Source organism: Eucyclogobius newberryi, unplaced genomic scaffold, assembly GCF_026437365.1.
Source record: "Eucyclogobius newberryi isolate DKJ021-1_F unplaced genomic scaffold, fEucNew1.0.hap1 SCAF_6, whole genome shotgun sequence".
NCBI lineage: Eukaryota > Metazoa > Chordata > Actinopteri > Gobiiformes > Gobiidae > Eucyclogobius > Eucyclogobius newberryi.
The window spans coordinates 27522410-27549835 of NW_027316278.1; the positions used below are offsets into that span (position 1 = coordinate 27522410).

The 27426-nt window shown below is 42.7% G+C and overlaps 3 protein-coding genes across 4 annotated transcripts; 2 read left to right on the forward strand and 1 right to left on the reverse strand.

Annotated features, from left to right (window-relative positions):
- Positions 1-1251: 1251 nt before the first annotated feature.
- Positions 1252-12933, reverse strand: lzts3b (leucine zipper, putative tumor suppressor family member 3b). The gene is made up of 9 exons (XM_072432702.1): positions 12584-12933; positions 10121-10951; positions 9971-10084; positions 9025-9483; positions 8453-8620; positions 8034-8162; positions 4086-4277; positions 3724-3954; positions 1252-2265 (listed from the first exon to the last, which is right to left on the reverse strand). The coding sequence occupies exons 2-9, from the start codon at positions 10841-10843 to the stop codon at positions 1258-1260; spliced, it is 3024 nt and encodes a 1007-aa protein (XP_072288803.1). The 5' UTR covers positions 10844-10951; positions 12584-12933; the 3' UTR covers positions 1252-1257.
- Positions 12934-16012: 3079 nt separating this feature from the next.
- Positions 16013-19431, forward strand: sprb (sepiapterin reductase b). Its single transcript, XM_072433296.1, has 4 exons — positions 16013-16159; positions 16820-17048; positions 17939-18226; positions 19191-19431. The coding sequence occupies exons 1-4, from the start codon at positions 16070-16072 to the stop codon at positions 19343-19345; spliced, it is 762 nt and encodes a 253-aa protein (XP_072289397.1). The 5' UTR covers positions 16013-16069; the 3' UTR covers positions 19346-19431.
- Positions 19432-20541: 1110 nt separating this feature from the next.
- smyd1b (SET and MYND domain containing 1b) lies at positions 20542-27369 on the forward strand. 2 transcript variants are annotated; one of them, XM_072432928.1, is made up of 10 exons: positions 20542-20762; positions 21288-21464; positions 22471-22684; positions 23731-23861; positions 23982-24020; positions 24954-25152; positions 25713-25805; positions 25881-26044; positions 26358-26526; positions 27088-27369. In XM_072432928.1, exons 1-10 carry the CDS (start codon positions 20641-20643, stop codon positions 27250-27252), a joined length of 1473 nt encoding a protein of 490 aa, XP_072289029.1. In that variant the 5' UTR covers positions 20542-20640; the 3' UTR covers positions 27253-27369. The 2 variants fall into 2 exon arrangements, with proteins under 2 accessions (XP_072289029.1, XP_072289030.1); XM_072432929.1 differs by lacking the exon at positions 23982-24020.
- The last annotated feature ends 57 nt before the right edge of the window (positions 27370-27426 follow it).

Genomic DNA, 27426 nt, shown 5'->3' on the forward strand with positions numbered 1-27426 from the left:
TAACACTGTTTTTGCTAATATATCTCTATGGATATTTGTACGTATTGGCCCAAACGTTGAGTTTTTGACCTTTGATCCCGAGCTTTATGTCAAATCTGCTGCTCAACCAAGAAGTATAAAATATAAATTTCACCAAAATGGTCAAACTAGGTTTGATTTTTAGTAAATTATGATAACAATGGTCTCGAGCTTTGGCTAATGTCCGAAAGGACAAGATCACGGATTCAAGCAGTCAAATGAGTTTCCTCTGTTGGGTGGCTGGACGCTCCCTTAGTGATAGAGTGAGGAGCCGCTACTCCTCCACGTCGAGAGGAGCCAGCTGATGGGGCCAGGGCATCTGTTACGGACACCTCCCTGGGTAGGGGTTCCGGGCATGTCCCACCAGGAGGAAGGCATAGGGAAGACCCAGGACACGCTGGAGGGACTATGTCTCTCGGCGTACCTAGGAATGCCTCAGGATCCTCCCGGAGGAGCTGGAGGAACTGTCTGGGGGAAGGAAAGTCTACTTAGACTGCTGCCTCCGTGACCCGGCCCCGGATAATACGGAAGACAATGAATGGATTTATGTTAACCATGTTATAGTGAAATGTGTCATCTAATATGTCATATGCACTGTAACAGAAAAAAAGCCCAACCATGTGCATTAACACGTTTCAGATATACAATTAAAGCACTAAAATAAATGATAATGTCCTACTCTTGATTTTTTTTCACATAGTCCCAGCACCTGTTATTATTATATACTTGCTGGAAACAAATGGTGTAAGGCGCTCTCTGGCCAACAATGTTTACATCACACACGCTGATCACTATTTCTACTTTTGTACATTACCAGAGAAACAGACTTACAATTAATAAGTAGCACATAATATTATTGTTGTTGATCATCATTTTTGACAATATCCCTGATTGTCGTGGTCCTTTCATAGCATGGGTATTTATGTGTTTTGATCAAAAACATTGCCATTCAATTTAACATTATGTTTCCCCCATATATTTTCAATTGAAAAGACATTTTTCACAAACACTGATTTAGTTGAATGTGCAATTAGTTAGCAAAAGGCTGTCTCGAGGTTGAAAAAACGTAACAGCTACTCAATGGTACATTTCACATTTTTTGTTGATACAATGTGTCCAGGAATAATTTGTCATAACATGTTACTATATAGTAAGCCTAATATCTTGTAATATTAGGAGCAATATAAGATTCTGTGTCTTGTAATCTGTGTTTTGAACTGGATCTGAGAAGGGTTATTTTTAGATTTCAGTGGACTCTATCCTTTCCAGACGGGACGGTCCTGCCCAGGGAGGTGCAAGGTGGTGGAGGGATGGGGGAGCTTTCTGATCTTCACAAGGCGGGGAGAGGGTGAGAGAGATGGGGCCGGGCAGAGGAGGGGGCAGCTGAGGGGACATGGGTGACAGAGTGAGAGACGGAGGGGGAGAATTTGAGGAGGTTGGGGATGCTGTGGTGGTGGTGGTAGTAGTGGTGGTTGCCGTGGTGGAGGCTGTGGTAGATTTGTTTCCAAGTTGGGTCATACGTTTCTCCAAAGCTTGGTTCTTCTGCAGCGTCTCCACATAACTAAGCTGCAGCTGAGCCTGGTATTTCAAAACACGTTCTTTCTCGTCCTGCCAGGTGTGCCGCTCCTGGTCAAAGTTGAGGGCCTGGCGTTCTCGCTGTTGCCTCTCTAAGCGTAGAGCAGACTGAAGTTGTTCAAGCTGTCTGCGTAACTCCCCTGCCTCATCCCAGTTACCCTCACGGTGAGCATCTTGTCTGAGCTGCGCGTCTTGGCTTATTTGGGCCTCATGACGGAGCTGGGCCTCCTGACGTAACTGGACTTCGTGGCGTAACTGAGCTTCCTGACGCAGTTGGGCCTCTTGACGCAGCTGGGCTTCGTGCCTGAGGTGGCCTTCCTGGCGGAGCTGAGCCTCAGGTCGGCCTTGCATGTCTTGGGCCAGATGTGCATCTTGACGCCATTGTGCTTCTTCTCGTTGCTGGCGTTCCTGCCTCTGCGCCTCCTGACGTTGGGCTTTGGCCTCGTCACTCTGAAGGCTGAGCAGTGTATCAGAGGGGGGCGTGAGGGCATTGTTGGGGGGCTCGTTTGGGTTTCGAGGACAGTGCACCATTCCCCAAGGTGGTAACAACCCTGCTGCAGCTAAATTTGGGCTCACAACCACTTCTGCACCGCGACTCACTTCACTCAGAGCCCGTTTCAAACTCAGCACTTCTGCTTCAAAGACACCCAGCTTCTCCCGGAGGACAGACACCTGCAAGAGAAATATATTTTATCATACAGTATTACTCTTTTTTGAACCAACGCACATTCCTAGTTTGTGAATCTTGTTCCCTTACAAAGGCCATAATGCTTATTCCCATTCTGATTTTCATAATTTATATAATTTTAGTGCAATGTAATGTTATGTGTTCTAATTTAATGTAATTGAATGTCTTGTTATTGGCCTATGAAAGCTTAGCAACCATTTTAGTTTACGGGTGTTTACTTTTTACTTAAGAACTGGTAAAAGAAATACCAATAGTGGAAAGTGTACTGTATATAAGTAAAAGTATAGATACATGGTTTAACCAAACTTCTATTACTACTTGAGTCCAAAGATTTGCACAGTTACAAGTTCAGTAAAAGTTACTACTCCACCAGAAACATTTTAGTGCAATTTTAGAAGTATTGGATCACTCTTTTGTATTCATTTAACTGTTAAATACAGAAACCACAAGTGAGCTAACTTCAATCAGAGTATGTAGTGCCGCTGTGTGTGTTTGGAAAGTAGCAGCGACAGCAGCAACAGTGGATTAGAGCTATTGGGTGCTGTAGTCAGTAAATTAAACAAATTATATCCATATTCATATATGGCCTCTAACAAAATCGCAATTACCCTAAGAATCAATCCAATTACAGTATTAAAAATGAGTTGATTTTAAACAGTTAATTTCCATTTTTACAGTAAAATGTTGGCTTTTAGTCTTAGCATAGTCTAAAGTACACAACTAATTGTAAATTGCCTCTATTTAACCTATGCACCTAATGTTAAAGGTTTTGTAAAATAGTCCTTAATTTCAAATAAAATATCACACAACTTCTAGTCTTTTGAGCAGAATACACATCTTGTTCATATTCAAGGTGCACTATGTAGATTTTCTGGTGGGGGTTCGCCACCTGCTTATCTCTATGGAGATAAGCAGATTGCCTTTAATGTTCCACTATGGCATTAAAGATATCCAAGGATAGTTACCCTTTATTCTTACTGTGAACAGGGTCATTTCTCCACTGGGTTATGATGGATAGTCTTTTATAAGTGCTTTGAATTAATTAAAAGATGTAACATTATTAAATGTAGTTCCATAAACTTCCATAAACTTCCATAAAAGTTCCTGAAGGCCTGTTCCCTGAGTTCCATATGGAGTTTATGAGAAATAAATTGCAGAATACCTGATATTCAGCCAATATGTTAAATAATCAGGTAAAATCCCAATGAAAGCTTTATAATATAAGCTTTATAAATAAACAACAGTTGCTTCTCCTTCTAATAATCAAGTACTAACACCTAAGTTCTGAGTGAAGTAAATATAGGCCTTAGTCATATTACAGACACTAAAATGTGAATGAAACAATCTGAAATCTGTGTGCCGCATGCGACAAGAATGCTGGATTTTCCCCCTTGTTACTTTTGAGGATGAAACGCCACAATAACTCATTATTTAATCCACACCTCAGAGAGAGTCCTGCGCAGCTCGTTCTCACACTTCTCCAGCTCCAGGCTCTTGGTGCTGTAGGAGTCTTTAAGGCCCAGCATGGTCTCCTCCCTCTCTCTCAGCTGGGCATTGAGCTCCTTCAGCTGGCCCCTCAGAGCCACCATCTCTCCTGCCCGCTGGGTCACCTCTGCCTGGCTCTCTCTCAGCTGCTGCTTCAACAAGGAGATCTCACCTGCTTTCTGACACACCTACAACACCAGCAACATGTCACTAAATGTTTCAGTAGCTTAGCGGTATATACAGTTTCAGAAAAAGCTTTTACATAAAATTATAGACACAAAATGAGGACTACTAGGCAATTAGGGAAACCTAAATGTACCTCCCACTTGGTCTCCTCTAGTCGTGGCAAGATGTCGGCCTGTTCTTTCCTATAGTCCAGACACTTTCTTTCCAGCTCTTCTCTCTGGGCGAGCAGAGCAGCCATCTCTTCCTGCAGGCGCCTCTTGTCCTGGGACAGTCTCCCTATCTGAGCCTGTAGAGCAGTCTGAGACCGATGGGCACGTCGGGTAACCTGATGAATGTAGATAGCGTTTCTCATTATAATACAAGTTTATGGTTAAACAATTGGAAAGACTCACAAAATAATCTGAGCAAAACAAATATATCAATCATGTGCCAAACCTATAGTACATACACATATTTTTCACTGGAGTACCCAACTTTATTCTTGTGAATTGGCTAATTTTGTTTTCCCCCCAGTTTCAGTAGTCTGATTTTAGCCTTAATATAAACCTGACAGCCCTGGTTAAACCCAAGTGCAAGACAGATGCTTTGAATGGGCGTCCTTGGATACCGATTTGCATCTGACATACACACGGCCACAACTAATTTATCATCCATTTTTGTCAGTGCATGGTTTGTTTTGGTCCTTCTTCCGGATAATGAAATCCACATAGACTTTGAACATAAACTCGAAGCCTTGACACTGAACACACCATTAGGGGATTACTTGGTATGAACATTTTGAGAAACAATTTGTTTGTCTGTTTGTCTATTTTTTTTTATTTTCATGGAATTGGGTCCAGAAGCCCCCTATGATGACAACACAAACAAGGCAGTTTACGTCGCCCGGATCGGCGTCACCGGGGCCCCATCCTGGAGCCAGGCCTGGGATGGGTGCTCCATGGCGAGCGCCTGGTGGCCGGGTCTTACCCCACGGGGCCCGGCCAGAGCGACGTGGGGCCGCCCTCCCGTGGGCCCACCACCCGCAGGAGGATCCATAAGGGGCCGGTGCAGAGAGATCTGGGCGGCAGTCGACGGCAGGGGCCTCGGCGACCAGATCTCCGGACACAGAGACTAACTCTGGGGACATGGAATGTCACCTCGCTGGGGGGGAAAGAGCCTGAGCTTGTGCGGGAGGTTGAGCGATACCGACTAGATATAGTCGGCCTCACCTCCACGCACAGTTTGGGCTCTGGAACCCATCTCCTCGAGAGGGGCTGGACGCTCCACTTCTCTGGTGTTGCCCGCGGGGAGAGGCGGCGGGCTGGTGTGGGCTTGCTGATAGCCCCTCAGCTCAGCCGCCACATGTTGGAGTTTACCCCGGTGAACGAGAGGGTCGCGTCCCTCCGCCTTCGGGTGGGGGACAGGTCTCTCACTGTTGTGGCGGCCTACGGGCCGAACAGCAGTGCAGAGTACCCAGCCTTCTTGGAGTCCTTGGGAGGGGTACTGGACAGTGCACCGACTGGGGACTCCGTTGTTCTACTGGGGGACTTCAACGCCCATGTGGGCAATGACAGTGACACCTGGAGAGGGGTGATCGGGAAGAACGGCTTCCCCGATCTGAACCCGAGCGGTGTTCAGTTATTGGACTTCTGTGCTAGCCACGGATTGCCCATAACGAACACCATGTTCAAGCACAAGGGTGTCCATCAGTGCACATGGCACCAGGACACCCTAGGCCGGAGGTCAATGATCGACTTTGTTGTCGTGTCATCAGACCTCCGGCCGCGTGTCTTGGACACTCGGGTGAAGAGAGGGGCAGAGTTGTCAACCGATCACCACCTGGTGGTGAGTTGGATCCGCTGGCGGAGGAGGAAGCCGGACAGACTTGGCAGACCCAAGCGCATTGTGAGGGTATGTTGGGAACGTCTAGTGGAGCCCTCTGTCAGTAGGGTATTCAACTCGCACCTCCGGGAGAGCTTCTCCCATGTCCCGGGGGAGGCTGGGGACATTGAGTCCGAGTGGACCATGTTCTCCGCCTCCATTGTTGATGCGGCTGCTCGGAGCTGTGGTCGCAAGGTCTCCGGTGCCTGTCGTGGCGGCAACCCCCGAACCCGGTGGTGGACACCGGAAGTAAGGGATGCCGTCAGACTGAAGAAGGAGGCCTATCAGGCCACTCTGGCTTGTAGGTCTCCGGAGGTCATCGACGGGTATCGGCAGGCCAAGCGAGCCGCGGCTCGTGCTGTCGCAGAGGCAAAAACCCGGGCCTGGGAGGAGTTCGGGGAGGCCATGGAGGAGGACTATCGGTCGGCACCAAAGAAATTCTGGCAAACCGTCCGGCGCCTCAGGAGGGGGAAGCAGTGTCTCACCAACACCGTTTACGGTGCGGGTGGAGGCCTGCTGACCTCGACTGGGGATGTCGTCGGACGGTGGAAGGAATACTTTGAGGATCTCCTTAATCCCTCAGTCACGTCTTCCGAAGAGGAAGTAGAGACCGGGGACTCGGAGGCTGGCTCATCCATCACCCAAGCTGAAGTCACTGAGGTTGTTCGCAAACTCCTCGGTGGCAGGGCTCCGGGGGTGGATGAGATCCGCCCTGAGTACCTAAAGTATCTGGATGTTGTAGGACTGTCTTGATTGACACGTCTCTGCAACATCGCGTGGCGTTCGGGGACCGTGCCTCTGGACTTGGCAGACCGGGGTGGTGGTCCCTCTGTTCAAGAAGGGGGACCGGAGGGTGTGTTCCAACTACAGAGGGATCACACTCCTCAGCCTCCCGGGTAAGGTCTATTCCAAGGTACTGGAGAGGAGAATCCGACCGATAGTCGAACCTCGGATTCAGGAGGAGCAGAGTGGTTTTCGTCCCGGCCGTGGAACACTGGACCAGCTCTATACCCTCCATCGGGTGCTCGAGGGTTCATGGGAGTTCGCCCAACCAGTCCACATGTGCTTTGTGGATCTGGAGAAGGCTTTCGACCGTGTCCCTCGGGGTGTCCTTTGGGGGGTGCTTCGGGAGTACGGGGTCCGGGGCCCTTTGCTCAGGGCTGTCCGGTCCCTGTATGACCGGAGCAGGAGCTGTGTTCGCATTGCCGGCAGTAAGTCAGACCTGTTCCCAGTGCATGTTGGACTCCGCCAGGGCTGCCCTTTGTCACCGGTTCTGTTCATAATTTTTATGGACAGAATTTCTAGGCGCAGTCGGGGGTCGGAGGGTGTCCGGTTTGGGGACCACAGGATCTCATCTCTGCTGTTTGCAGACGATGTTGTCCTGATGGCTCCATCAAACCCGGACCTGCAACATGCACTGGGACGGTTTGCAGCCGAGTGTGAAGCGGCTGGGATGAGAATCAGCACCTCCAAATCCGAGGCCATGGTTCTCGACCGGAAAAAGGTGGCTTGCCCTCTCCAGGTGGGTGGGGTGTCCTTGCCCCAAGTGGAGGAGTTCAAGTATCTCGGGGTCTTGTTCACGAGTGAGGGAAGGATGGAGCGTGAGATCGACAGGCGGATCGGTGCAGCGGCTGCAGTGATGCAGTCGCTGCATCGGACCGTTGTGGTGAAGAGGGAGCTGAGCCGAAAGGCAAAGCTCTCTATTTACCGGTCGGTCTACGTTCCTACCCTCACCTATGGTCATGAGCGTTGGGTAGTGACCGAAAGAACAAGATCGCGGATACAAGCGGTCGAAATGAGTTTCCTCCGCCGTGTGGCTGGGCGCTCCCTTAGAGATAAGAGCTCGGCCACACGGGGGGAGCTCGGAGTAGAGCCGCTGCTCCTCCACGTCGAGAGGAGCCAGCTGAGGTGGCTCAGACATCTGTTCCGGATGCCTCCTGGGCGCCTCCCTCGGGAGGTGTTTCAGGCATGTCCCACCGGGAAGATGCCCCTGGGAAGACCCAGGACACGCTGGAGAGACTATGTCTCTCGGCTGGCCTGGGAACGCCTCGGGATCCCCCCGGAGGAGTTAGAGGAAGTGTCTGGGGAGAAGGAGGTCTGGGAGTCCCTGCTCAGACTGCTGCCCCCGCGACCTGGCCCCGGATAAAGCGGCAGAAGATGGATGGATGGATGGATGGATGGAATTGGGTTCTAAGCGTTATTTTGAGGACAGTGAACTGACCTGCTGCAGACGTGAGGCGTAGTTTTGCCTCAACTCGTCCATCTGTCGCTCCCAAACACGCTGCTTCTCCTCAAACACTTGAATAATGGCCGCCTCACTCTGGTCCAGGTTTCGACGCATGTGTTGCACCTGTTAATATTACACAAAAATGAATGGACACTTTATCATGAGAGGGGTCACAAAATGAATATTAACACATCTAAAGCCTGAATATAATGCCTGCAACTCTGCATACAGCGACGTACTGGTAAACAAAATCCTCATGAATGAAAAGGTAAGGTGTAAACTGTCCACTCACTTACAAAACTTCAACTAATTCAAAATTTGGTTGACTCAGACACCATCGAGGGATTAATCGACTAAACGACTAAAGTAGAGCCCTCTTGTTCCTGTTAATAGTAAAGCTGTGTGGTTCTGACCTCTTGCTCTTTCTCCCACAATCGGTCCTCCAGGTCTTGGATGATGTCATCAGAAGAAGGGGAGGGGCGTAAAGGTGCAGGAGCATCACTCAGGTGACTCAGCCTCTGATAGGACGACGAGCTTTTTCCAGAAGAGGAGCGGCCACTGTCTGAAGCACTGAGTCCATTCTAAATGAGAGATTTGTATTCACATTTCTGGCCACATTTTTAATGTGTTTTGCACAAGTAAAATATGTTGTGCATGTGACAGTTCATGAGCATGATAACGCATACAGAAAACTAACTAGCTACAGATCAAACCTATCAACAAATGAGCCAGCGGCTTTGAAAGAGTTTTTTTCCATGATGGAGCTACACTGTAAAGCATATTTGGTAAGTGTATGGACTTTCTTTTTATACAATGTCTGTTTATTTCATTAGGCTCTCTATAGCTACATTTTGGGATTTGTTCTCCAGAAGATGGGGTGGATAACTGTAATGTACCGCCCAGAGACCCATGCCTAGATATTGAGCCAGGTTTGTTATTAGAAGTTAGCTCAAATATTAGCAACTGTGTTTTTTAGCTTGCTCACCTGGTATCCTGGCTTGTCCAGCTTATCGAGGCCAGCTGCTGCACCCACCATGCCCAGCCTGTTGATGTGGCTGGTGGATGCACTCAAAGGCCCTAAAACAGCAGGGGGCCCGTGACCTGAGCCTGAGCCAGCATAGGTGGGCAGACTGGTAAGAGAGTTCCTCCCAGAGTCAGACATTCCTCCTTGGACAGCCTCATTGTTGTTGCCCACACCCTCCCCTCGGGCGAGCCTCACAGGACTGTCCTGGTCCAGCAGCAGGGCCTCTGGGACCTCTCCGGCTTCTCCGTCTCTGGGTCTCCTGCACCGGCTCTCATTGTAGCCCTCTCCTCTGGCCTCGCACTTCCCATCTCCCCCTGCTCCCCCAGACTGCCCCACCAGGTTCTGCATCGAATGGAAACTTTTGGGGACAACGGGTTTGAAGGCGGAAGGACGCACAAGGCCCGAGTTGCTCTGCATTGCCTGTTAAAAAGAGATGAGATGACACTGTGAAAGATTTAGATCACTGAATAATTTCATAGGAAAACCCAGAACAAAATATAACCTTATACAAAGGTGAATAATACTATAAATATATTTCATAACCTGTTTTCATAATGAAGTGATAATGGCATAAAATCATGTTTGATCATGAATAAAGCTGAATACAAACTATGTAAAAATAACATGTGCCGGGTGAAGACATGATTTATTTGACAAAAAATATGTAATTTAAGAATCACAAATATATTCTATTTGTGTGCGTGCGTGTGTGTGTTTACTTTTTAAAGTCAGACTTTTGTTAAGGGAATACGTTTTGTGTTATTGTTTTTAAAACCTGAACTAAACAGGACGTTTCATAGGAGGAATTTGTTGAGAGCAACCAAAAAAAAGTCTCACACAGTAACATCTGACTCCAGCTCTTGCCCTGCCCACACGCCCCTGGTAGAAGTATTGAAAGTTGCTGTACCTGTACCTGCTCTAGCTTTCCGGACACGGGCATGATCTTGGGTGGGTTGTGGTTGGGTGGGTTGTGTCCGGCTGCGTTGTTGTCGCCCTCGTTACGAGCAGAGGCCATATCCCTGTGCTGGTGCTGGTGCTGGTGTTGGTGTTGGTGCTGGTGCTGGTGCTGGTTCATCATCACCGCGTTCTTGTCCGATGCCCCTCGTCCCACTAAGTTCCCACAAACATCCAGAGCTGCTGCTGCTGCTGCTTGCAGTTCTCTTTCCCGCTCTCTCTCCCTCTCTCTCTCCATCCTTTCATTCTCCATCCTCTCTCTCTCCCGCTCCCTCTCTCGTTCCCTCTCTCTTTCCCTCTCTCTCTCAATCTTTTCCCTCTCAATCCTCTCTCTCTCCCTCTCCCTGGCTCTTTCTCTCTCTCTCTCTCGTTCTCTCTCCAGTCTCTCCCTCTCGACACGTTCCCTCTCTCTTTCGCGGTTCCTCTCTCTCTCTCGTTCACGCTCTAGCCTCTCCCTGTCCCAGTCCCTGTCCCGATCTCGGTCTCTACCCCTCTCCCGCTGCCACTCCCTCCTGGTGGGGCCAGGGTCCAGTTGGTTGTTGTTGGAAGGTACAGCCATGGTACATTCTGTGTTAGTTGTGGAGGCAGTTTCCGTGGGGCGATCCGTGCAGGTCGCCGTGCCGATGCTGATGCTGCCCCGCTCGTCGCTTGATACAGTCCCGTCCGATATATTTGCCGGGAGCCGCGGAAGTCTCTCGGCGCTGCAGCTTCGGTCGGCGGGGCAACGGCGAGATAGAGGAGGGGCGCGGGGCAGGGTGGTCCTTGTGCCCACTGACTTCATGGCAAACTCCTGCTCCCCTGCCACCCCACTACCAACACTGCCCATAGTGGGGTACAGTCAGGGGTAAGAGGCAAGGAGTCAGGTTTGGGGAGGGTCACACATGCATTTGGTGTGGGTCATTACAACCTAATGCAGGCAGTGGAGGCACACACACTAGAGGAACACAGAGAAACAATGAAAGCAGTTAAACAAAAATGTTGTTGCATAAGGATGTAGTTATACAAGTGTTAATGCAGAGGAGGCCCGCCCACCAACAGGGCAGTGAGGACCTCCCGAGGTACAAACTAGAGGTTGATGATCTGGCACATGTGCAGAAGCCAGGCCAGCAAGTTCTGTTTTTATGCAATTGGTGGTTGCCATCAATTTGGGAAAATTCTGATGAAACAAATATCCCTCTGATCCCTTGCGTTTCAAATCAATAAAAGAAAACATTGACGACCAATACAGTGTTTGTTTTACTCTGGTGAAATATCAGAGCTAAACATTATGTTATTGTCTGAACCATATTAGAAAACACTGTAGTAATTTGAATAGGCCATAGAAGTTAACACAGCTGAAACAGGCTGTTATATGCCCCTTTAAATCACCACAAAATGATTGTTTTAGGACACTACTGCTCAAATGGTTTTCTTAATGCACTGACATCAATCAGAAGTAGGCTAGAAATGTAGTAGTATTTTAAAAAGTTAGGTCCAAGTGTAGATTTGAAAGTGAATGCTGTTGGCTAAATGTTCAATTGGCCTACTTTCATTATAAATTAATTAATTGATTATGGTAACTCAAGAATATGATCATGAAAATGTAATGAAATGTTTTATGGAAACAAATGGCATGTGCCTAGGAAAAGCTAATAATAGTAGTAGTCAAGCCTGTTTTATTGCCTTCTGTTTAGCTGTCCCTCTTTTGTGCCTGCGCTTTTTGCACTAAGTCTGTAATAAATGTGTACAAAAACTCCTGATAAAATATAATCAATTGAAATGTTGAAATTTGTCGAATAATGACACTGTTGCGCCTCCAAAATGTGCAATACAAATGCTTCTTATTCCCCTCTACGTTTACCAATGTAGGCTATGCAGTAGGTTAAAAAAAATTAATGTCTTTTGTCAGCCTGTAAAATTCAGTTGGTTGTGGACGGACATGGCAGTTCCACCATCACAACAAAACAAAGCATCCAACAAGTGCGTGACAACTGATGAAACATGGACCTATGGCCACAAATGTGTTATTTCAAACATTATAATATAGCACACAGTGAGTAATGCATTATATTTGGGACTAGTTCCAAAGATTCTATAGGCCATAGGCCTAATGATGTCAAACCAGGCTCAGAAATAGACCGTTGAAACAGTAATGCCACAAAAATAACAGAACATTGGCCCACTTCAATGAATCACATATAATGCACAGGCACCATTTCCCTCCAATACTCATGTTTCCACGACGCTGTATGGATATTTCTGTACATTAGACCGCACTGAATCTGAATGGAAATTAATAAAGACTTATCCCGGTATCCACATACAATTAGGCTAAACGCACTCCACACAGATGCAGTCGTGTAGCAGGTGCGCCCCCTCCAATCCCGTCTACTAGAGGTTTACTTCCACCTGGGGGTCGCAGTAGTAGTAAAATGCGGTGCTCCAGTTTGTATGTGCTGCTGTGTCCCATGTCCCCTCCCCTCACAACTGTCTCTTTCTCCCTTTTCTCTGCATCCTCGCTCGGGCAAGCGCGGCTTTAGCAGCACCCGCATCAACCCTCGAATCCGCTGTGCTGCCAAACAATTACCTCCTGGCTCTAGGCCCACGACCGAGCGCGGCGCATCAACGACACATCACCGGGGAATGGACAACACTGAAACCTTTACGCGCAGACGCCTCGTTGACATTGACGACGGATCATGCGGTTGCTTTGATTTACCGACTGTAGCATCTCCGCTGTCCATCATCAAAGACTACTCACTGTTTTTGCAGCTGGGCGCTTGGGAAGATGGCAGCCACCAAAATACACTTGGCTGTCTCCTCGCGCTCGTCGTGTCGTGGACGTGATGCGCCGCGGTCCTTGGGGCGCGAATATTAGGATGCTGTCTCCGTCCGCTGTCAGAGCGTCGGATGCTGATGATGGAGTCGGCTGATACGCGCATCAGCTGAGAGACACACACCCACTACTGGCCCCGCCCCCTTTAGGAGCCAGCTTTAGCGCGCGCCTGGGGGTCCGAGCGGGTCCACGCGCGGAGGGGACACAGCAGCGGGAGTGGGGGTTTGTACATGAGACAGCACCTAATGATTGTTTTTGATACTGTTCAGCGAATATTATATGATTAGTTTACCAGTCAAATTATTTGGATTATTTTATTGTACATTGGGGATTTTCACCAGGTTAAAGCTGGGATACCTCACGTTTTTTCCCCTCCTAAATAAGTGAATTTTGTGTTTTCCCCCAAAGAGTAGACCTACGTAGTAAAAGCAGCACTTGACAAAATGAGACAACTGTGCGTGGTCTGCAGTTAGTAGGCCGTTTGGGATAAGCAAGAACAGAATGACTCTCGTTTGAGTTTCAACCCAATTGGTCTGCACAAGACTGCTGGGCGTTTTTTCACCCTCATTGGACACTTGTGTCGCCTATTAATTTTTTCTCTGTTCTTGTTGAACAGAGAAATAAAAAGCCAAAAGCAGCGCTCTGATTGGCTGCACTTGGGTGGTCCACCCCAACTTCATTTAGCTGTGAAAAAGTTGTTTTAAAGCCGTGCACTTGCATACAAATATATCTATTTGAAAACAAAGGTTTTTGAGAGCTATTGACGAGTTAGATAGATTTAGATACTCGTTCTGCTTTTACAGTTTTGAAAATCCGGTTCCCCTGTTTTAAGGTAAAAAATATGTTGAATGTTTCTAGAAAGAAAATATTTCCAAATAAAATGTAATATTGACTTCTTTGTGATGCTGTTTTTTCTGACAACAACAATAACATATTTTCGCGCTTGTTTTAATTATTGTTAACGATTAACAATGATCAAAATTCCGTTCACTATTAAAATTGCGAACAATTATTTAAGTATAGTTTATTATTCAGATTAATCGTTGCAGCTCAAAAATGTGCATAAATAGCTTACGTGGACCAATGACATCATCATTCTGCTTCAGTGACCCAAGTCAGCAGAAGTATGGAGGCCGATTCTCAATTTGGAGAAGGCGCATGGAAAGACATGCAACCTGAAGGATAGTCAAGAGCTTTAAAGGAGCACTATGTAACTTTTTGTATTGGGTCCACCTACATGCTTGTTTCCAGGACGTTATTGTTTTGCCAGGAATGTTTCACAGTGGGGCATTTTAATGAGCTATTTTACATTCTTTCAAATATAGGTGTTTGATTCCTCCAAATTATCTTTAAAAACTTGCATTTTTTACGTAAATGAGCTCACATCTCCACAGATCTGACTCGTAACTTGGCCTGGTAGCTAACCTGCCTGTCTCCATGGAGATTGATGAGGCAAAGTAATAACTTCTCTATAGTGACAGTAGGGCACGGACCATTCACTGGAAAAGTAATGCATTTGCTAAGCGCATCGTCAACATGCGCTAAGCAATTTTGATCACCTGCAGCATTCTATTTTTATGCTTTACTCTTTAAACTTTGGACTTTGCCTTGGTAGTATTAGCCTAGACTATTTTCTGTAGGTTATAACAGTGATCCTAACCTTTTTCTTCACAAGTACCAGTACAATCACACTGTCTTTTTCAGGGAGCAGTTGAAGGGGGCAAAGCCAGTAACAACAGCGTAAAATGTGTACATACCCTTCTGTAACTTTTAAAATACCTTATTATTTATGTTTTGTATGTGTATTTTCATAATAAAACACATATAGAATATAGGGAAATAGCAAGAAACCATAAAAACAAACAAATAATACATTGGAAAGCATTGTAGAAAAACATTCAGTTGTAGTTCCAGATGACTACAACTGAGAATCTTTTTCTAAGATAAAATAAGATAAGATAAGATATTCCTTTATTGTCCACACATGGGGAAATTTCGTTGTTGCAACTTTGTTCTACAGTGGAACACTCCTGGACGAATGAGGGATTATACTGACATTGGAAAACATTGGTTACATTTGCCTTTGGGGTCTGGTAGCAAAGGGCCTGCGGCCCGGTAGTTGGGAACCCCTGAGTTAAAACATAAAATAATGTAGGAAATACCCCAACACTGCCTAAGCACCTTGTACTCAGTGCACCATTCACTTCTATTGCACAACTTAACTTTATAATTTATATTTTATTTAGGATGTACATATCATGCCGTTTTTGTACAAAGTGTTCAATGTTTGTTGTCTGTGTTGCACTGAACCACCAGGACAAGTTCCTATGTTCGTGAATTTTTGTTCATCAACAAATGGCAATAGACCCCTCTCTGATTCTGATTCTGACTGTAATTGCCAAATGGGCCAATTACAGTGAGGTACAAATGAGGTTAAATCCTATTTAAATATGCACAAATCAGGAATGAAACAAAACAACTTAAGGGATGTTTTTGATAGATTTCTTAAAATTAGCAGTGTAACATTAGGCTCTTCAACAAATCAACAAAGCGTTTTCATGCTTGATGAACAGCTCTGGTTCTGTTGAAGAGACAAAACAAATGACCAGCAGAGGGCAGCAGAGGTACAAAACCTTTAAAAAAACAAAACCGTACGCATGATTCTATACTTCCCCATTATCCCCAGAAGAAACCATACACGTTATTTGAATAGGTCGGCTTGGTATGGAAGTTTGTAGAACATGCAATATGACATGATATAAAGTAGCCAAAGATTTTCTATAAAATAAATGAAAAAAGTTTGAAGTAAAAGTATCAACTTTCTAGGTTGTATGCTGGCACCTGTGGCTTTTCCAATTGGGGGGAAAACATATAAAACATTATTTCACTGACCCTTAAAGGTATGTAGGCCTACTCTCAAACTATTCTATTTCATTAAATTAAAAAAGTATATTTGAGATTATGTTCTTTTTTTTCTCTAAGCAGCAGGAGTCCTTTTACCATATTTGTCCACGGGGTGGCAGTGTAGTGCTGCTTTTCACACTCTTACCTTCAGGGCTAGAGAAAAGCTGAACCAAAGATGCTTCTATGTATGTGTGACATTCATTTGTTCAGCTGGATTGTTTCTTGCATAAAAGCCGGCTCTCGCTGACTCTCTCTGATGGACCCTTGTGTGCTTCAGTTCCTTCACTGCATGTTATTATTTTTGTAGCTTTTTATCAAACCTTCCATCTTAGGATGTGTGATATCAACTCAAAGAATCTGGGACGGTGCCTTTGTATCATCACTGGAGCTTCAAAAGGTTTTGGACGGAGTCTAGCACTACAAGTAAGCAGACATAAATTCATCTAGCCAAAGCTAAAGAAAACTACTAAGAAACTAAGAAACTACTAAGCTTTTCTATTCTCAGCCTACCTAACACAATACTTTGAATTACTAGTCTATACTTTATAGGTGGGCAGGTATTTGTCACATAGTGGGGACTAAAATCGGTATACACATTCAATTTATGGGGACCAGAGTCCTCAATGACATGATGTGATTTTTAGTATTACAACACAATTACAAGTAACTATGGTTAAAGTTTGGATCGGTCTCTATTGACATAATCAATGTGATGTGCACAACATGCATGCAAACAAACCCATTCATACCCACAAAAGTGCAATAAAGTCAATATAATTTCTTATCTCTGTTTGGCTGCTTTTAGATGCTATAGTACTTGGCATATCTTCAGTACAGCAATTGTGTTATTATCTGGTAGATCAGTGGTTCTCAAACCGTGGTGCATGAGCTCGTTTTGGTGATAGAATCAAGGTTTGTACTTTTGGTAAGATCTTGGTTCGGGCTACTCTGGAAATTGTCCTCTTTTAGATCGATTTAGATTTATATCATACATCTTATGTCTTTTTTTTTGTGGCATTTGAAGTGAAATTTGTGCTTTCTTGGTATGAAAAGTTGAAAAGTCGACTTTCTGTTCTCCTCTAGGTGCCACCCATTCTTCAAGCTGGCTCTGTATTATTCCTGGTGGCTCGCACTGGTTCTCTGCTTCAGGATTTGAAGACAGAACTGGAAAAGCTGGTTGTCAGTCAGGGTGTGGTGGTCCAGTGCGTTGCAGCCGATCTAAGCACCGTGGAGGGCGTGACGGAGACACTGCAGGCTGCAAGACAAGAGAGTGTGAATGACTTTGATCATGTGTTACTCATTAACAACGCTGGTGAGTCTTTGCATGCAGTACAACCTCCCTCCTCTTATAGTTTTCCATCACTGTTACTTGAGTAAAAGTTTTGGCTACTTTCCCCACTGTATGGGACAAAAGCTGTATGTATGTTAACGTAAATTGTTCAAACAGCTTTCCTTTGAGATGTTTTTTGAGGATTTTTGTGTCCGTGGGCTTTATTAGACAGGACAGTTTAGCGTGAAATGGCGATGAAAGAGAAGGAAGGACATGCAGTAAATGGTCAGAAAAAAAAATTAACTCATAAACCAAACTGTAAATCAGACTTTATGTCAAATATCTACTCAGTACTCAAGTAGTAGGTTCTCTCATTTTTTTTGAGTCACTACTTAGTACTTCTATTTGAGTAATATTATTTTAAAGTAACTCTAACTGAAGTACACGTTTTGGAAACTCTGATTTTCTCCAAAAATAAACATTTAATAGTTTAAAAATTCAAAAATGATATAGAAATGTATTAGTAAAACCTCAAATAGTTGGTGAACATACAAATCAAGTACTGGAAAAAAATGTAAGATGTAATTTGACAGACAGAACATTACACAATGCATTCTGATATTTCTAAGAGAACTAAAATACATCCGAAGATCAGGTGCAAGAAATGTCAACGTTCAAATCAATATCTCTAAAATTTCCTATGAATAGTGGCCAATAACAATAACTTGGGATATTGTTAATTCAAAAGTAAGCAAGTTGTAAAAGTATAAAGTCAAAAAAACAACTATTTCATCAAAACTTACTTGACTTAATATAACTGATTACCTACCTCTGAATTACTGTACAGTCAAGCATTTCCCTCCATACTTACTGTTTTCTTCAAACACAGACGTCGTCATCATTTTAACGTTGTCCTATATCTTTTTCTATAGCCTCTTTAGGCGACATCTCCCAGTTCTCTGCCTTCACCGACCCAGCAGAAGTGAACAGCTACATCTCCTTTAACGTCAGCTCAGCCCTGGCTCTGACCGCCGGCGTGCTGCAGGCGTTTCCCCAGCGACCGGGCCTGAGGAGGACTGTGGTCAATGTCTCCTCTGTGTTTGCGCACGAGCCACTTCCACGCTGGGTCCTGTACTGCACCGCCAAAGCCGCCCGCTATATGATGTTCAAAGTGTTGGCCAAAGAGGAGCCCGATGTTAAAGTCCTCAGCTACTCTCCAGGTAATCCACTCAAATTCAATCACACGAGCCATTTTGACCAGTTGTGTTTTTTGCACAGTCCTTCATGGGTTATCAACTACAAAAAAACTGTATCCAGATGCAGATCAATGCTAAAACTAGTATCACTACTGTAAATAAATAGAACAAAGTTGGATCTTAGTTTTAGAATGGTCTTGATTGATATTACCACGTGCTAAAATAAAATATTGCACATTTTTCTGCATAAAAACATTGTATTTTGTTATCATTGTGGTGTCACAATTCGTATCTAGTATCAAACATTTTCATTTCAAACAACATTCACCCAGTCTAATGGCCGATTATGGGATAGACATGATCCTGGTTTGGAATAGATTTTTTGTACTGCACGAAACCAAAATAATATTACAAATTATACATCAAAACATTACAATTATTGCAATGTAGCGATAGTGAACCTCTAATTGCCCAGTGACTGTTGAAAAAGACTAGCCAGTGACCAAAGGCCAGTGTCCAAAGATAAAACAATATAAGCCCTGCATACAATCCAACTTTATTTGTATCGTCAGTTACAACATAGCAAGTATAGCAAAGTATAGCATAGTATAGCATAGTATAGCATAGTATTATTAATATAAAGAACAACATAGGGCATTGGAAGTGCTGGGAATGGTTATGAAAGTGGGTCACAAAATGTTAGTAAATTAATGAATATTTTACTACATTAACTTGTGGTGTAACATTGATTCAAAAGCATTTATAGTGTGATCCAGCAGTTTATGGGGTATTTTGTTTCGACATATGCATTTTATAATTTTGCTTGTTGATTAAAACATATTCCAAATAGGTTCATTACCTCTAATGATATTATTACATAATAGTTTCTCATGAACAGACCTCTGTTTTATCGTACACTGAAAGTTTCGACTGAACAAACATAACATCATTACTCCAGTCAAACCACACAAACTCTTTTTCATTCCAGGGCCCATGGACACAGAGATGCAGGTAGAGATTTTCAAACAGACGGGCATCAGGCGTAAGTTAATGCCATGTCAAGAGCCCGGAGCTAAACTTCTGAAGCTGGTCCTTGATAGTGACTTCTCCTCTGGAGCACATCTGGACTACTTTGATCTGTGATAAAACTGCTGCTGTTACTACTACTACTTCTACTACTTCTACTACTTCTACTACTTCTACTACTTCTACTACTTCTACTACTACTACTTCTACTACTTCTACTACTTCTACTACTTCTACTACTTCTACTACTTCTACTACTTCTACTACTTCTACTACTTCTACTACTACTACTTCTACTACTTCTACTACTTCTACTACTACTACTTCTTCTACTACTACTACTACTTCTACTACTACTACTTCTACTACTTCTACTACTACTACTTCTACTACTTCTACTACTTCTACTACTTCTACTACTTCTACTACTACTACTTCTACTACTTCTACTACTACTACTTCTTCTACTACTACTACTACTACTACTACTACTAATAATAATAATAATGATAATAATAATGTAAAATGTTTACAAGTTTACAGCATTGTTGATTAAGAATGTTTTAATTTTTTTTTATTATAAACATTATTAGTGGAGTTTGAATTGTGAAAATGTTGACATAAAATATTTTTCCACTCAAATGGTCTTGCATTATTTTAAGATTAATGAGCAATTAGGGTTAATTTGAGCATTTGCATGTAAACAGAGATTATGAGTATCCTGATTTCTCTGCGTGCATGTAAACACCATAGTCAGAGTACTACATGTAAAGGGGACTATATTTGTGGTGACTATAATGGTTTACGGTGGAAATAACTCTTTGCCTTGTTTAACTTGTGCCTACCCAGATGATCTCGCACCTCTGTTCACAAACTTTCTCTTCATGGTTCTATTTCTAAATGCTATTTTGCAATGGGAAACTGAGAGTACTTTGGAGAAGGCACCAGAAGAGCGGAGCAGAGTCTGATAAAGCCAATCTCCTCTTGCCAAACCTCTCGCAGCTGTCCAACGTCACCACAACCTCCTGACGGACAGGGTCAACTGAGAGACAAAAATAACCAAAAGGGCCTGGGTACATACCACCTTCAATCGGTAAAAGGGGGACATTTCTGATCGTTTTAAAACTTAAAGGCATTTAAATCTGAGAAAAGAAGAGATAAATAAAAGCATTTAGTTGTTTACGGCTATAGAAACCTTTTGAGGTGACGAGGAACTTACTTGAAATATGAAGTGTTCCCTGTCCCGCCTTGTGTGTCATGGTACTGCCATGAGGTGACAGGGCTATTTTAGTACCCCCTGGCCCGGGTGTAGAGTGAACAGTTGTCATTCTTCTTCCGGAATTGAAAGGGCAAAGAGAGGACCTCCGTAAAACTTTTGTCATTCATTCAGATCTATCCAGGTTTCAGCCGTTATGGACACAGTGGAGATATTTGATTCACCAGGAAAGGGCAGAGGACTGAGGGCTGTCAAAGAATTCTGGGCGGGAGATGTTGTCTTCACCGAGCAGAGCGTCTCAGCTGTTGTTTTTGATAGGTAAGAGTGCTCTACTTTAGATGGGCTTGGTTGGAAGTAACATGGAGGGTACTATGTGTCATGTAGTCAATATTTCATGGTCAAATGATTATTCCTAACCCTGACCCAGTATGTAAATGACCAGGAAACATACTGTAGTACATACTGTAAGATAACAAAAGATAAGATAACCTTTATTAGTCCCACAATGGGGAAATTCCAATGTTGCAACACAGATTAGGTACCGAAACAGATTAGGCACAGAAGTATAATAATAAAAAGAGATAACTTAGAAAAAAAAACTTATTAAAAAAATATTAAAAAAAACTGTTATACTCTTAATAAAAATAATTTACAGCTTATTTACAGCTGTAACATAAATAGGAACATGGCTATGAAATGCATTTATCATACCATTCTATTACCATGCTATTACCGTAATCAAAATTGCAACAATATATGTGTATAGAGTTAATCAAGTTTTGTGTTTTATAAAGTGTTTATAAAGTGTTTACAGGTGGGTTTTGCACTTCTTTTTTTGCCTAGCCTAGCCGAGCGCATTTGCCACACCTGTTTCCGCCAACAAGACAAGCTCCAAAGATGTGGCCAGTGCAAATTTGCTCATTACTGCGACAGAACATGCCAGAGAGCCGGGTGGGCCGAGCACAAGCAAGAATGTGGCGCTATCAAAGCCTACGGAAAAGTACCCGATGAGAACATCCGGTAAGCAATGTACATGCAGATAGTAGATAAGTAAATAGATTGATAAATGATGGACAGATGCTTTACTACGAAAAAGAGCTCAACATCTTCACTGCGCTTCCCAGTCGCGGTACATATTAAGCGTTAATAAATAAATAAACAAATGTAGAAACAAAACTGCAGTTAAAATACATATACTTTATTGATAATGAAAGGACATTTCCATAACACAATGAAGCATACATGAACAAAATTAGTTTAAAAGGAAATTGAACCATGCAGCAGAAACTCCAGAAAGTCCTTACGTAACTAAACACCTCAGGATAAGATACTGTGTATAGTATCTTATACTATGTGTGTGTGTATTGATAGTAATTAAGCTCCAAACAATAAAGAGAAACCCTAATGATGATTACATGTGTTCAAATTTTCCCAAGAAATATTGGCCCAAAATTGACTTTTGACACAATTTATTTTTAGTGATAATGTTCATTAATGTATTACAGAAGTACTTTTAACCTGCCACACTATTTCTATCAAACTTACAGACCTGCAGGAATGTTGTGATGACATCTGAAACCCACCAACATTAAGTATTCAGGGACCTGTTTAAAAATGTGGGGCTACTTTCAGAGTGAAAAATATTTCAGACAGAAATCAGTTCAGAAACAACAAAATCAATTTCAGCAGAAAAGCAGTATTATTTGTATATTTGTGTAGTTGTTTTTGACCCTAAGACCTAATTAGACAGGAAAAGACAGTGTGAAATGGGGAATGAGAAACAGGGGACGACATGCAGCACACTGTCGGAATCAGGTTTCAAACTCACGGCATTTTTGTAGTTTTTGTAGAATATTTGCAGTTTTCTTATGATGTGTTCTTTTGTTGTTGTTTTTTTTCTGAGGAAAAGTACAATACAGATACCTAAAAAGTTTACATTTGTACTTCGTCACTTTCAGCCTCTATCAACAGCAAATCTTGAAAATGAGCCTCTGAATCACACTGTTTCCTCTGCCTTGTATTTCAGGCTGGTGGCTCGGATCATGTGGCGCCTGGACAAAGAAGGCAGTAAAGTGTCCGACATGCAGCTGACCACCCTGGACGAGCTGGAGGACCATCTCGCAGACATGAGCGAGGACGACCTGAAGGATATGAAAGTGGACATCCACAACTTTCTGGACTACTGGCCCCGCAACAGCAAGCAGCACACAATTGATGTCATCTCACATATGTTTGGAGTGGTGCGTCTTCTAACTCTGTGGTTTTGTAAAATGTAGCATGGTAAGATGCTGGTCTAGTCCTGGGTTAGACATACTGTAGTCCTGGTCTAATCCTGATTTAGTCTTGGTACCTCAGCGCTAAACAAGTCTCGAATCAGATCTAAACAATTTGTAGTTTAGTCCTTCATTCCTTCATTCCTTTAGCCTTCAGCTCTAATTCATCCCTCACAAGTCATTCTGTACTTTCAACAGCAAAATACAACCAGTTTCTAATTAATTACATGTAGAGCTGCAAGATAAACTGAATCTAAATTGGAATTTGAATTGTTGGCATTACTATATCACAAAATATTATGCACACTTCAGACACCTCAATATCCTTTCTCTTAATGGGGTTTATGTATTAAACATGCTAATCTTCAACAAACAAGTTCTGAAATAGTTCTTGTGGTTTGCTTACTTGGTAATATTTCAATCTCTTCTCAAATGTTTATATTCCTGGAGGAGTTAAAAGCAAATTAATTTTGATTTTAAAATATAAATGACATATAAATCTAATTTGAATATCAGAAAAAATATGTAATGAATAATTTGACTTTTAAAAGTAAGAGAAGTAGAACGCTTCAGGTCTATAGATAGAGGGTCAGCGACTCACACGAATAGCAGCACATGACTGAGAACAATGGCTGTGACTGACAGCTGCAGTGACAGACCTCTGTGAGCTGTGGTCACTGTGGAAACACTTTATAAGGTCAGAATACACTCAACAAAAGGAATTGCTGATTATTTAAATGTATTGTGTATTTTCTCCCATCCAATAATTTCATTTAAATTAAAAATCAATAAAATCAATAAAATCAACTCAAAATAAAAAAGCACTTTGGAATATATTCTGTTAATCTTATAATCTTATAAACTGTATAGAGTGCTTATCTCAGTGTAAAATGATGTAGCATAACATAAATCATCTATGTAAAGTTGATATTTAATTTGTTCATTTTCTTTCACTTACTCATCTTTATCAAAAGTTGAAACATACTGAGCGAATGAGTCCCTTGTGATTTCAGATAAACTGTAACGGTTTCACAGTGAGTGACCAGAGGGGTCTGCAGGCTGTGGGCGTGGGCCTGTTCCCAAATCTGTGTCTGGTGAACCACAACTGCTGGCCCAACTGCACCGTCATCCTCAACCATGGAAAGTGAGTCCGCTCAGTGCAATACACGGTTTAGATGTTTAGATTAAGATTGTGTGTGTGTTTGTCTTCTTGTCTGTTACATTGTCTGTGACTGGTGTAAACTGCTTCCTGTTTATCTTTCAGTCAATCGGCTGTGAATACTATATTTCATTCTCAACAGAGGTGCGTTACCTCAACAGAAACGTGTTCATTCTGAAATAGAGCAACCTTAGCAATCATAAAGCTCTAACTGGTGCACATAGTAACAATCCACTCACTCCACTTAGTAAACTGCATTACTGGACTGTGTAGTTACTATAATGTGTAATACTGTATGCCCACATTATACTGGATGAAATAACATTCTCTAACAGTAACATTATTCACAGTTGTGTTTCTTTCATGTCACCCACTCCATGTTCAGATGTTTCTGATCATAACATTCAAGTTTAACTCATGGTAGAGATGCTAAACAATGAGGCTGTATTTTCATGTACTTATAACTAATGTCATATTGTTCTATTTAAGCCAAAAATAATGGAACAAGATTAAATTTTGAGGTTTCATTGAATCCTTTACTCTTACAAATATGCCTTGTTATTGCACTGTAACAATACATTTTGTATATGATTTGGGAAGGATTTTTTGGCTTTTACGCTTAAACTAAACACTATGTTTGTTGCATAAGTCAGTGTTCCCAACCAGGGGTACGAGGACCCATGCGGGTGCAAGAGCTCTTACCAAGGGCTATTGGAATCATCTATCATCAACAGGGAATTTGAATAGTATTTGAAGATTAAATGTTCCATATAATAGTAATATAACAGTAATTACTTGAGGCATTAAATGTTGGGAGTCTAATTAGAGAAACATGTTTATTCATAGTAATGGGATAAGACATTTAGAGATAAATAAATGACCTAACATCACATTATTCAAGTGACACCTATTATGTGTTGTGTATAAGCTCATCTTGTATGTCCTGTTTTTGGCTTGAATGTTAGCTGCATTGACTGAATTAAGGAACCACTGGAAGTGTGTTTTACCAGCAAAAGCATAAGCAGAAACACTAATGACTTTACATCTGTGAGAAGTAAACACTGTGATCTGCTTTAGGATCGAGCTGCGGGCTTTGGGTAAAATCGCAGAGGGAGAAGAGCTGAACGTGGCCTATGTGGACTTTCTAAATCTGTCTGAGGAAAGACAGAGGGTGCTGAAATCACAGTACTTCTTCGACTGCACATGTGACCACTGCAAAAACCACACCAAAGACGACATAAAGATGGGAGGACGAGAGGAGGAGGATGGAGTCAAGGTTTGCATTATGTGCAGTAGCCTCCTGTCTTGGTTTAGTCCCAGTTTGATGTGATGTGTGAACGCTACAGTGACATGACTGATAGGGCAAGAATGACATCTGAGAAGTGCGAGCTATTTTAAGCAAATGCAGTAAGTCCTTACAGATGGAGGTCGTGCTTGTGCTCCAAGTCACACCTCCCCAAGCATGTATTGATTACATCTTTCATGAAATACGCTATATTTCTGCAAAAAACAAAATAGTATGATTAAGTAGCTATTCTGTTCCACATTGTACATGCAAAGTTTCCAAATAGTTTTTTTTAAACATGCAGTATTGTGTGTTGTGCCAACCTCAAACAACACTGTGACCTTTGTGCTGGGAAAGAACTACAATGTTGGTTTCAATCGTAGAAATGTCTAAATTTGTTATGGTATTTTTATTTGGAGGGGAAAAAAATCTCAAATAATGAACAGTACAAAGGTTTCAATATATACCTTTTTGGAAAACAGTGTTGGAAAACAATGTCTCTTCTCTTGTCTATCTTATGCAGTTGTTGTTGTTGTTGTTGTTGTTTTCAGCCAACAGAGGAACAGGTGAAAGAAGCTACAGATTTTTGCTATCAGATGCTGGGGGAAATGGATCAAGCTCGGTTAAAAGGCGACTACCATAAAGTAGGCAAAATTGCACTATTAATGTAATGGTGCCTTTTAATTGATACTGTATGCTTACTATATGATATCTTTCAGGTGGTGAAAATCTGCAAGGAAACCATTGAGAAAGCAGAACCCGTTTTGGCAGACAGCCACATCTATCTGATCAGAATGTGGAGCACAATGAGTGAAGTCCAGGCTTACCTACAATACTTTGATGACGCGGCAGAATTCTCGCGCAAAATGGTGGGAGGATACACGTAAGTACGGAATAAAATCTCTGAATGTATCTCACAAGAAGCCTTTGTTTTTCTATTTGTTAGATTGCGCTTAAAGTAATGGTATTTATCTTGAAAATGCGACTAATGTTGTGCAAATGTTGCTCAAATACAGCCTAAAAACAGATTTCAATTAACCAATAGGAGTAATAGTAGCTTACCGCCATCAAGCAACTTTGATCATCCTTTACCGTATTTTAGTCTAACAAGGAAAATTACACAGGATGCCAAGATATAAGTAATGCTATATTAAAGGACTTTTAAACTTTTATTTTCATTCTTTTGTTTCATATAGTAAAATCTATCACCCGAACAATGCTGCTCTGGGCATGGCTGCCATGCGTGCTGGAGTGAACCATTGGCAGGCTGGACAAATTGAAGTTGGACATGGGATGATCTGCAAGGCCTATGCAATTCTAATGATCACACACGGACCCCTGCATCCCATCACCAAGGACCTAGAGGTAAGGACTTATTACATAAAGAAATTCATGCTTTTCTCCCAACAACACCAATGTTCCATCGGACTGTTGCTAATGATTATTATTATTAAGTCAAAAAATGATCTTGAAGCTTGAAGAAAAAAGAAAAAGTCCAGCTTGTTCTTTGCTCCCACAAACCCTTTGGCACATCGCTGCTATTCAAATGCATGGATGTTTTGGCGACTAGCACACAAAGTTTGTGAGTGTGCAGTATGATGCAGTCTGATATTGCTAAAAGGGAGCAAAGGGGGGCTTTATAGAGGATATTACAAATGAAAGTCAATGAAAATCTGACGTACTCATTTGTATTATGCCATTTTGATTTAATTAGGGCGTCTTGCTTTAAATTTACCTAATTCTCAACAAGAACTGCACCAGGGTAATACTTTATCCACACTGTAGGGAAGTATTCCTGTACCTTGGTTTTGTAAATATGGGATCAATCAGTAAATCATTTAATCCTTCGAATAATCAATCGGTTTTGATGAAAATGGTGGTTGTTGCGCCCCAAATGCTAATGTTTCCCTCTTGACATGTCCACAGGAAATGAGGATGCAGACAGAGATGGAGCTGAGGATGTTTAAGGAGAACGAGTATGTGTACTACGCCATGAGGGAAGCTGCTCTGAAAAACAGACCCATGACCATGCTGCACGAGCCCAAATCTATGGAAGAGGACATCAAGAACCTTTTCCACCGGAGAAAATGAGCACCACTTCCTCCATTACCTTTGCTGCATACACTTTTTCTGCTAGTCTAATGTTCTAAGCATGTCGAACTGTTCACCTTTTATAATATGACTTTTAATAAAATGATGGCATTTAAATGTTTATCCAATTGTATTGGAAGAAAAAAGCACCCAACTAGCCTCTAGTGTCCATGT